Below are 11,255 nucleotides of genomic sequence, written 5' to 3'. Positions count from 1 at the left end.
GACTGTCACCAGCATCATCAGTATCTTAAAGCGTGAGGCTGCGTGAAAACACGAGTCCTTGTTGTTGATCTATTGGATGTTTAAATTAAATGTGGATTTTATCTCTGAGTCTGAATGTGCTTTTAACTGAAACTTAATTTCATTACAGCAGCAAACAGCAGTGCTGTCATTTTACAGCTGGATTATTCACTTATTTTTCAAAATATGCATAAATCACGTCAACACAATATAACATGTTCAAATGTTGGTTAAACTGTAAGCAACCAGAGCAGACTTTGAGAAAGGGGACAGAGCTCAGACAGCTCCTGTGCCTTCCCTGATCTCTTATTCAATATTTCATGCTGCTCTGCAAACTTGAGGACCCATAACAACTGAATTATTCATTCGGTTTTATGTCAGGATGACTGATTCGCAGGAAAATGACCATCAATATCCCAAAGCCAAAAATGTTTTGATGTTACATTTGCCTTTTTTATTACATAAAGAATATTTGTAATGTCCTAATTATTCCTTAATCCCTGAAAAATCGATTCTCATCAGGGAGTTTTGATAAGTCTGTATTTTTTAACTAACGTACATATTAAGGCTTTTCAACCTGAAATTTAGTTTTGTTGATTTTGTCAGAAATTTTATTAATCGTTTTCCCATCATGCATTGATTTGAAGTTAACTAAACCTAAACTGTTGTTTCCTTGCTACCAAAAGCTCAGAAAATCAACTGTTAATTCCCATTTTGCAAATTAACAGCTTTCCTACACATGAAAACATTAACTCCTCCACACAAGTCCCAACAAAGAGTTTTCTGTATCATCATTTTAATCAGTTCATTCAGAGCAAGCAGAGAATACAAGCACAATATCACAATATGTGTGCAACAGTATGACACTGTCATATCATTTTCTCGCTCCGGGTCACACCATCACACCACACACGCAGTCCAAACCAGAACACAGCATATATGACGGAGGATATAGCACCAGGGTGTTGGAGTGTATACTGTAGCAGCACTTGTAGTGGTTGGGTCAGACTGGATGCTTAGCAGGCAGCGGGATGTAGAGGCCAAACACAGACAGCTCACACACACACACACACACACACACACACACACACACACACACACACACACACACACACACACACACACACACACACACACATACACACACACACAGGGAAGCTAAAACTGGAAGCAGGCTCCCGGTGACGAGAGCTGAACAGCGGCCTCGCGCTGCAGCCGCGTCGCCCACTGAGGACAGACTGCGGCGCCGGTTCGGTAAAAACAACCCACGCCCACGTCGGCCCCGTGGTGAACAGATGCAAGCTGGGTAATTCCATATAGAACTGGAACCTAATACAGCACTGGCTTGTTTCTTCACCTCATTCTGGGAAACTACGCTTTTTGGGGTCACACACAACGTTTATCATTTACTTTAGACGGCAACGTACTGTCTCAACATGTCAAGTCTTTGTGAAAACTGCACGGATTCTCTTCAATTAAAAGAGCGATTTCCATTTAGATCGCAGGAACTACGTCTATGGGTAAAACCATACTGCTGGTGTGTTTCCTGTATAGTTGAACAGCCTCTACACTATGATTTCACTTACTCTATGTACCTTTTAGCGTGACCAGAATCTATTACTACACATGCATTATATTGGAAAAGACAGCAACAGCTCAATATACCTTACAAGCTTAAAAAACATGAGGCGCGACACAGCACGGTCTAAAGAAATGTTGCTACTCAACCGAAAACAGGGTCCTGCATGCGAGCTTTAGCAATGGTGCGTACAGTTCGTTTGGTTCCTTAGCAACCGAACTGATATCATCCAGAACAATGAAATGAGGACCAGCACCAAACAGCGGAGGCACTGTAGCTAGGAAACGCAGCCATAAAACACAGTCTGTGTCCTAACAAAACCTCTCACTTGAAGCCATCTCAGGGAAAAAGTTCCCCCTTGACATTTTCTACAATCATCTGCAAAGGTAAAAATGCCGCTTTTGTGCACAAAACGGCTTTTTTGTAGTTTGACGCCAAACGCAACTCATGTAAGTAATGTGCAAATTATGTGCTCAATAATATAAAGCAGCCCTGTGCACTAAAAACCACACACACACACACACACACACACACACACACACACACACACACACACACACACACACACACACACACACACACACACACACACACACACAGAGGTTACAGTGAAATTATTTCCATTATCCTAGTAGTTCAACATCAGTGCCTAGTCAGAGGTGAACAATTGAGGAGAGGACAGAACAGACAACAGGAAAGGCCGTAAACCAAAGGGAAGAAGATTTGCCTAATTCATCAAGCAGCCTTTGATCACACGCACATAAACGGAGCCGCATCACTTCTACTGCTTGGCCTCAGCCAGTCTATTGCTGATCTCTTTGCTCTTCTTGGTCACGGCGCCGTCTGGTTTGGCTTCTTGGGAGGCCAGAGAAGGCTTCTTCTTGGACTGGGAACCGGCAATCTGCTTCTCTTTAGCTTTTTTCACCAACTTTCCTGTTGTCGTCTGCGTCTTTTTTGGTTTGGTGCGAGACACTGGTTTATCCACCTGAAACAAAGGAGAGGCACAAATTGTACAGGAGAGTAAACGGGTCCGACTTCTACTTGTACTTTTGACATTTGGGGAAAATACACTTATTGACTTTCATGCTGAGGAGAGATGAGAAGGCATATCTGTGTGTCCAGTCTTTGTGCTAAGCTGATCAGCAGCTGTGTCGTACTCACAGTGGTGAAAAATCTCCTAACTCCTTGCAAGAAAGCGAAAAGGTGCATTTCTTCAATACTCAGGGTTTAACATGCAATACAAACCTTTATTATCCTTTCATTTGAAAAAATGACAGGCAAATGGCACAATATTTCAGAGGTGATGTCTGCATAATGTGGTTAGTGTAATGAAGATTAAACAAAAGCACAAATATATACAAATGGATATGTGCTGTTCCTTTAAGGACAGGGGCTTGTGCAGCTTTTCATTAACTTCACCTTTTAAAGAGAAGAATACGGTAAAAGGTTTATATTAGTATGTGATGTTAGTCTCACACTTGAATGAAACATCAGACAGTCGCTACTATTACTGGCATAACCTGGTTAGGTGCATTAAGTGCAGAGATGCATTTGCCTTTAAGCGAGGCGCTTCCATAACAAAAGCTTCCCCAAGAAATGTATCGGTGTAGAGCAGAAAAGTTGCAAACATGCTCAACTTTTCCTGCTTACATAAACCTTTGAAACAGGAAATGACGTCTGGCCAGAGATGTTCGCAGCAGTTCAAAGGAAGGGCCCGGTTTCTGTGAACAGTGGTGGTGCCCAGTGGGATGACTTTACTACATTCTGCTGATTTAGTATTGATCGAATAGGAGGAGTGTGGTGTCATATGTAAGAAAACTCAGTTCATGATGCTGTGAAGACCGAAGATCGATCGTATGAGAACAGCATCAGTGCAGAGTTGACATTAAAACGTAAAAGGATGACATCATCCTTGAGTCAAACAATGTTGTGTGTAGCATCATTTGTAACAATAGAGGCATAGTCTGTTTACATGACTGCTCTCTGCTCTGTTATATATTCTTAGCTTCTTGGCCTCAGGGCATCTTTCATTCACACATCCATCCATCCACCAGCCCATAAACCCAAGGTCAGTTGAAACTAAGCTCCACTAAAGGCAGTGGGTGGTGCTGCTGCAGTGAGCGCACAATGAGGTTGTGGCTAATAAATGTGTGCGTCTGGCAGCTGTGCGATGTGACTGAGACCGATCGTGGCTGTGGTGCAGACTGAGGTGGTGTATGGGTGACGTGTATGCACTTGGTTTCAGCCTCCATGCCTTCTAGAAGAAACAGAGAACACACCTGACTACAGCAGCTTTAGAACAGAGCTGCTCTCAGTCACTGAGAAGTCCTACGAGAGTGAGAGAGGGAGTGGCCATATGAGCAAACTACTAGAAACACATCAATACCTGGATACTAACCACATTTGTCCTAACTGTGGACCACATGCAGACCAGACTTCAGTCTATTTTATCACAATATAAGTTGTTTTATAAACAATACATTTCCAAAGAACCTCATGATTTAGGAATGGAGATATTTCCATTTGCTATTTCAGAGCAAAACCAACCGTGAGACTAATATTTAAATAGTAAACATACAAAATGATAAATATGTCTATCAGACACACCTGTTCAGCAGAAATAGAACATAAGATATAATATATGACGTGACTTCTAGAAAAGTCTACGTTCCTTTTTAAAAAAGCAAAAAGGAACCAAAAGATTATTAATAGCAGATTACCTGTAATTGCCATTACCTGTAACCTGCTACAATGTGTGCAGGATATTTACTTACACAATGGGATCACATAACATGAACCTATCTATCTGGTATAATGACAAAGGGGCTAGAAACGTTGTAATCGTTTCCACACGGTGGATCACACCTGAATGGTGTGAATGCAGCTCTGCTCACAGACCTGCCCTGTGGGTCAGCGCCTGTGTGTCGACACGCCCTCACCTTGGCCGGTTCCTTGCTGGGTTCACTGTACAGGCTGCGTATCCGCCGGCGCTCCAGCAGCTTGTTGTCAGTGGGGTGAGCCGTCGCCTGCTCCCCCTTGTATGTGGCGCTGTAGCTGGTCTCCAGGCTGGTCTCCTCCACGGGGGGTTTGTACTGAGACGGAGCTTTGATGGGCTTCACTGGCTTCACGTCCTTGTAGGCCTTGAACTCAGTCCTGGGGCGAATTAAAAAGCAAATGGCGTAAGTGTGGGCAAATAACTATTTCCTGGACCAGAGGTTCGGGCTACAGCGGCAAAACACAGCTGTGTGAATGGTTTGTGCCTCCTCCTGCATTGCAGATCAACATGCTAAATGTCTTCATCTCCAAAGAGACACAAAAGCCCACACACACACACACAACATTACGGTCTGCAGTGCTAAATCAAAGGTCATTAGTCATAGGTAAGTAAATTTAGGTCAGAGACAGCTACAGAACCTATTAAATCTGATTTAGTCATTTGGTTAAAAACGGAGCAGCTGAGTCGACGTCCTGGAGCGATCTTTGATAGCGCACGGCGGTCCCTGTGCGCAACGTGCGCGCTGTGCATGTCCAGGTCAGCGTGAAGGAAGCCTGTGCAAAGAAACCGGGTTAAGAATCACGATCATTGCCTTTTACTGGCTCATTCATGGGCTACAGCATTGATTTTGTTAGTACTCTACAGGAGCACACGGCGGAAGGAAAATCAATGGCGCAACCTTCGCGGCAGCATCAGTTTGCTTTGGAGACTGCAACAGGAGCGCGTGCAGCAGCAACGCTCCCCGATGCTCCCCAAGTGACGTGACCAAGACCAGAGCCGCGTGGGATCTTGCACGTGCACGAGTGTGTATGACCGTGACCCCCCTCACACTTACTTGTAGCTGCTGGAAGTCGACATAACCTCCTTGATCTGTCTGTTGACGGCGTCCGCGGCTGCTCTGCCTTTCCTCTGCTCGGCGCTCAGCTCCGCGGGCGTCTCTCCCTCCGTCTTCTCACCTGCCTTCCTCTCTGATGACTTGTCCCTCCTCGCGCCGCCCTTCGCCGCCTCCTTGGTCTCCTTCTCCTGCTTTTTCTCCTCGATCTCGCTCTTCTCGGCGCCGCACTCGGCCTCCGCGGCCGCGTGCTCCGCCTTGGCGCCGGAGGTGGGGCTGGGTTTGGGGATCCACGGGTGGTCGTGCTTCTTGGGTATAGGCCAGGCTTTATAATCCTTCTGATACTGCGTTTCGTTGTTGAACGGGCCCGATGAGGGCTGGTACTCGTTCCGGGGCTTGCAGCTGGGCTCGGGGCGCACTCTCCACGCCTTGAAGTCTTGGCGCATGACGGACGCAGTAGAGCCATCTTTGCCCGCTGCGGCACCCGTCGCGGGCGGTGCCTTCGCAGCCTCCGGATCGCCGGGATGGGGCTGCGTTTCTATGGCAATGGCTGCGGACCGCTTCTGTTTCGGCTGCGGGTGATGGGCCAGGTGCCTCGCGTCCGCCACATCCGAGTATTTGGTGAAAACCAAAGGCACCGCGATGTCCGCTTTGTCCAGCTCGGTCCAGAAGCGGTTGATGCAGCACGCGCGCGTGATGCACGGCCACGCCATGGTGAGAGACGGCCGAGACGCACCAGAAACCTCGAAATCGGGGATTAACGTACAAACACGCGCTCTACTCACGATTTGCAGGCGTGCGGGTACTCGCTCCTTCACCGCTTTCAGTTTTGTCCAGCCCGAGCGATTCCCTCTTGTGCAACTGTGTTTTTTTTGGCAAATGTCACCGATCTTTGCTCGCGACCGACGGCTCAGCGCCCACTCGCCTCCCTCTCTCTGCGCCCGCAGGCTGTTCGTTCTCGCTGGAAGTTTCAACTGACTTTAGGCTCTGGCGTGGAGCGCACGTTGCTGGTTGCGCATCAAAAGCGACCCCACCCACATTTGTGGGATGCTTCGCGATGCCCGGGGTCTGCGAGTTTGCACGCTGAACTTTCACCTGAGCTCGTCACCGTCTGGCCAGCGGAGCGGGGAGGGGACGGGGCCTTAACCCCTGTGCTGCCGCGGTGCAGAACGCGCAGCGAAGGCACAAAGGATGGAACACAGGCTCGCTGCCGTGTAGCGATGATCGATTGTGTGGATGAAATAGTTTCATCTCATTCAACAGAAAAATTATTCACTTATATTTGCAGACGTCTTGTTTCGAGTGTGGCGATTAATTAGTGTAACAAAAAAAAAAGATTGCATCCAAAACAGAAAATGTGACATAAGAGAGGAAACATTTAGTTTTCTAGTCCAATAATTTTATTGAATCAAACAGATCAGTTAACACAAGGAGCACAGTCACGACATATAATACACTTACTGCTACATCCAGAGCTGCATCCAATTTCCACCATTATGACCATGAGACAAACGTGTAAAGGTGATACAGATCAGACTGTTCAGTGTCAGCTTAAGTGTGAGTTTTATACTAAATATATCATATGCAAAAAGATGCACAAAGAGAATAATATTTACAGATTAAACTTTACATGCATGGTCATCTTGTGGTGTTGCAGTTTCAGTCCTTACTACAATACAGGTCTTTTTCCCCAGGGATTGCATACAATTGCATCCATTACTGCTTTACATCAGCATAAAAACAGTATGAAAAAACCCAGGTTGACTCATATTCTGTGTCATAATCCTATGATTTCATAGCCTCCTCCTCAGCTTCAGCTTCAGCTTCCATCTCAGCCTCAGCCTCAGCCTCAACCTCAGCTTCAGCCTCAGTTTCAGGCTCATCCTCTGGGTAGAGTCTGCAGTATTTATCCACCATAACATCCAGGTCGTGTTTGACTTGAGTGTTAATGTTGAGCATTATAAGACTCTTGTTCCACTGCTGGGCAGGTACACTGCTGAGGTAAGCCTGCAGTCTCTTGCTCGCTGTGTCGCTCCTGTCGTCTTCCAGTTTCAGCACCGGTAAAGTCGACAGGACCTTGAGGAAGGAGTTCACGTTGGGGAAGAACTTGACATCTGGGAGCTGCAGGGTTTCATGGATGGTGGTGGGCAGGCGCACCTCTTTGCCCCTGTGCTTCCACTTGATTCTCCAGCAGTGGAGCTCTGCAGGAAGGGTGTCTGGGTTGGGGAGATCATTGCGATACACTTCTGCATAGTTCTCCTCTGTGGTGTTGAACTTCATTTGGCCCATCACAGCTGGGACCAGAGACAGGCACTTAAGAGCTTTGAGGTTGGTGTCAGAGAACATGTCCTCCACCTCTTGCATGATGCAACGGATAACAGGGACAGTCACATACTCCTTGAAATAGGTCTCTGCTTGGAATTCACTCACATCAGCTGTGCGCTGCTTCCGAAGAAACAGTCTCGGGATGGTCACAGGAATCTCTAATACAGATGCCAGACTCACAGCCTCCTCATACCAGAATTCATGGTAAACATCAATGTTATCATTGACCTCATTCAGTGAGTGCAGAACAGCGGTGAGACTGTTAGCAGCAAAAAACACATCAAGTGTTTCCCCTTGGAGGTTCCTCCCGAAGGCCCTGGTAAACGTGAGAACATTCTTTAATATAACAATGGTGACAACGATCTCAAAGTCAGCCAAAGTTTCTGCGATTGAATATGCAGCTGCTGCGACGGCATCTGAGAACCTTCCATTAGTGTTTTCCCAGATGGTGTCCATACACAGCAGAAGAGGAGGCAACAGATCCAGCAGCACATCGAAGACATTGTGTTGCTCAGTCCAGCCCTGGCCACAGCTTTGTTTGAGCGTAAGTCCTCTCTCTTCATTTTTCTGATAGTGAATAGAAATGGCATGACCAAGCTCCTCCTGGATGAGTGGGGATTTAAAGAAAGCACCAATCCTACGAATAGTCTCCATGACAACCTGCACGTTGGGAAAAGGCAGACTGTTGGCCAGGTGGATGTTGAGTGTCATATGGGAACAAGGCATGTGCAACGCCAGGGGATATTTTTCCATCAGTAATACAGCCACAGCTTTCATCTTAATGGTGGACGTCCCGGTGGCCTTGTGGGCCTGACCACGGCAGTCCTCCATGCTAAGTCCCCAACGGTCGGTAAGCTGGGCCTCAAGCCTCTCAACCAGCGTAGACTCATCTCCATTAAATGGCACAAAGTCCAGAAACTCCTCCCTGAGGACATTCTGCTGATTCACAAAGCGTAAAAATATAGGCAAGTGTTTTTCAGTGGAAATTTCAACAAGTTCACCTGTTACAAGAGAGAAGAACCGACTCTCTCTCACTTCCATTAGCATCTCCTCCCTCACTGTGTTCTCACATATATCCAGGAGTTGGCCCTGCTGGGTTGTAGAGAGGTATTCTCTGTTCACAGCAGCTGTCTCAAAATGTTTCTTCAATCCTTCGTCTCCAGCATTTATGCGGTAATCTATAAGCGCCTGGAAGTTGCTTGATTTCTTTTCCTCTTCAGCTCTTTCCACCGCTAATGGGATACTCTGCTTTCCCATCATGAGCACAACCTCAAACAATGATCTCAGGTATTCACGAAACTCCTTTTCTTCTGTGGACAGTTGGGGTTCGTCATTGGCGCTCGTGGCATCCTCAACTGCTGTGTCTTTTTTGGAAACAAGTTGTTCAATAGAAGATGCCACTATTGAGAGAGAGAGAGAGAGAGAGAGAGAGAGAGAGAGAGAGAGAGAGAGAGAGAGAGAGAGACAGAAACATGAAAAATACACAAAAGATTTTCTGAAAGCCTAGCATTAAGCATCAATAACTTAGAAATTTATTTCTGATTTACTTACATCTCCTTTCTTTGATCTTTCGAATATCTTCCTCTGTCTGAAATTAAGAGACTGTATTTAATTCACAAAAAACAAGAACTGAGCCTGAGAGGTGAGGAAAACAACTATTATTCTTACTAGTTCTTTTATCCGTTTGCGATGCCTGGTATGAGGATTTTTTAGGTGGCTCGTCAAATCAAATATAGTTGGAATGGCTGTATCTTTCAATACAGTCCTGTAGGGGCTCTGTACACAAAACACCCATATAAGCTTCAAAGATTCACATTGTTAAGTATAGCTTTTAGCTACAATTATGTTAGATACTTACTGTTTTGCACACCATGGCTGGGTCAAAGTGTTTGGCACACAACCTGTAGTGCTTGTTCAATTGATCCGATGTTTTTGCCTCTAGATCTGCTCTCCGGCAGTTTTCTACCCAGATTCGGCATCTAAAACAAAGTTTTTTCAAAGACATTAATATCAACGTTACAGCAACCTACAAATAAGTAAAAAACATAAGCTATAAAAATGAAGCATATATATATATACATATAGCTTGTTGTTGTAAAGACACATCACAACTACAAAAAACTACATTTCAACTAAAGCTACACTGCATAAAACGTCGTCATGCAACAATAAAGGATTTCAAATGTTATATGTATATATTAACTAACAAGTACGCATTATAGTGACAATGTGTCTACAGACTTAAGAATATGACATTTTACCTCTCTGGGTCTCGTGGAAAACGAAAGAATGCCAAATCGGACTGGGTGCTCTTCCGTGTACAGTTTGGGGCCGCGCAAAAATTCGGCATGCTTCAGGCTAAGTAGTTAGCTTAACTGACGTAACTGTCTACTAACATATGATAACTGAAATAAAAGCAGTTTGGTTTAGGAATACCCGCAGTAACAACTCACTTCTTCTAACACAAACAACTGCCGTGTACGATCCCTTAAGCGCTCTCACACACAACTATAAACTGTGTTCGTTTGATGCACAACATAATCACAACGGTTGAATTTAAAGAAGATGGTTTTCGTTGTCGAGGCCACGCCCATGTCTTATCTCATTGGACATATGAAAATACAGGCGGATCACTATTGGTTTTCCGAGCAAGAAAGTTTCCGTCTATTGGTTAGTTATCAGACAACAAACCAATGTTTCTTCTTCGTTCTAAAAAGTAGCGAGAGTTTCTACTCAAGGCATAGTACTGCCACCCACTGGCGAACTATGGCGAACATTTTATATCAGATATGAAACGTCATGGCAAATCTACAAGGTCGTGTCTTAGCAAACAATAGGCATGCAACTCAAGTTTAGGATTAAATAGAGTGAAAAAGAAAAACAAATTATAAAGGTAAAGAGAACATTAATCTAAAGATGTCCAGACAAAGGTAGATGAAATGCTACATAAACAAACTTCTTGTATCTGAACAGAAATTAGGAGAAAGCTTTAGAATGTGCTAATGCTAACGATAGCATATGTATAATATGTACAGTCTGTACAGTTGTTATACAGTTATTAAACTATATAATTTAAAAAGGTAACGTACAAATAGAAACGTCAGCTGGCTCGTTGGTCTAGGGGTATGATTCTCGCTTAGGGTGCGAGAGGTCCCGGGTTCAAATCCCGGACGAGCCCTGTTTTTCTTTCTCTACAGAAAGACGTCAAAGACGTGGTTCTTTTATACAAAAGACAACAAATGAGTTCCGCCTGAATTTCTTATACCCCATTTTACACGGATTCCGGGGCGCAAAAAGGCACCTTCTGGAATATATGCTTACGTTCAGGTTACACAAAGAAAATAAGAAGGGCTCGTCCGGGATTTGAACCCGGGACCTCTCGCACCCGAAGCGAGAATCATACCCCTAGACCAACGAGCCAGGGCGCGAAAATCTACCCACTCGTCTTTTATGAATCACATTGGCAAAGTGCTATGGAGCACTTAGGATATTTTTAACAACATGAT

General features: G+C 45.1%; 2 protein-coding genes and 2 non-coding genes across 6 annotated transcripts; 1 reads left to right on the top strand and 3 right to left on the bottom strand.

The window, feature by feature from the left end:
- Window positions 1-797: 797 nt before the first annotated feature.
- map6b (microtubule-associated protein 6b) lies at window positions 798-6,660 on the bottom strand. 2 transcript variants are annotated; one of them, XM_041073410.2, is made up of 4 exons: window positions 5,428-6,660; window positions 4,537-4,750; window positions 3,877-3,925; window positions 2,442-2,582 (listed from the first exon to the last, which is right to left on the bottom strand). In XM_041073410.2, the coding sequence occupies exons 1-3, from the start codon at window positions 6,135-6,137 to the stop codon at window positions 3,881-3,883; spliced, it is 969 nt and encodes a 322-aa protein (XP_040929344.1). In that variant the 5' UTR covers window positions 6,138-6,660; the 3' UTR covers window positions 2,442-2,582; window positions 3,877-3,880. The 2 variants fall into 2 exon arrangements, with proteins under 2 accessions (XP_029027574.1, XP_040929344.1); XM_029171741.3 differs by lacking the exon at window positions 3,877-3,925 and having other exon boundaries at window positions 798-2,582.
- A 370-nt stretch (window positions 6,661-7,030) lies between these two features.
- thap12b (THAP domain containing 12b) lies at window positions 7,031-10,341 on the bottom strand. Of its 2 annotated transcripts, none has more exons than XM_029171739.3 (5): window positions 10,011-10,341; window positions 9,608-9,728; window positions 9,418-9,525; window positions 9,301-9,337; window positions 7,031-9,149 (listed from the first exon to the last, which is right to left on the bottom strand). In XM_029171739.3, exons 1-5 carry the CDS (start codon window positions 10,097-10,099, stop codon window positions 7,210-7,212), a joined length of 2,295 nt encoding a protein of 764 aa, XP_029027572.1. In that variant the 5' UTR covers window positions 10,100-10,341; the 3' UTR covers window positions 7,031-7,209. The 2 variants fall into 2 exon arrangements, with proteins under 2 accessions (XP_029027572.1, XP_029027573.1); XM_029171740.3 differs by having other exon boundaries at window positions 10,203-10,336.
- Window positions 10,342-10,855: 514 nt separating this feature from the next.
- On the top strand, window positions 10,856-10,927 carry trnap-agg (transfer RNA proline (anticodon AGG)). The gene has a single exon. It is a non-coding gene; the product is annotated as a tRNA-Pro (tRNA).
- A 170-nt stretch (window positions 10,928-11,097) lies between these two features.
- trnap-cgg (transfer RNA proline (anticodon CGG)) lies at window positions 11,098-11,169 on the bottom strand. The gene has a single exon. It is a non-coding gene; the product is annotated as a tRNA-Pro (tRNA).
- Between the last annotated feature and the right edge of the window lie 86 nt (window positions 11,170-11,255).

The sequence above is a fragment of the Betta splendens genome, chromosome 13, assembly GCF_900634795.4.
Source record: "Betta splendens chromosome 13, fBetSpl5.4, whole genome shotgun sequence".
NCBI classification, from domain to species: domain Eukaryota; kingdom Metazoa; phylum Chordata; class Actinopteri; order Anabantiformes; family Osphronemidae; genus Betta; species Betta splendens.
Note: the sequence above shows the minus strand (reverse complement) of the source record. Positions and strands in the feature narration are given on the sequence as shown.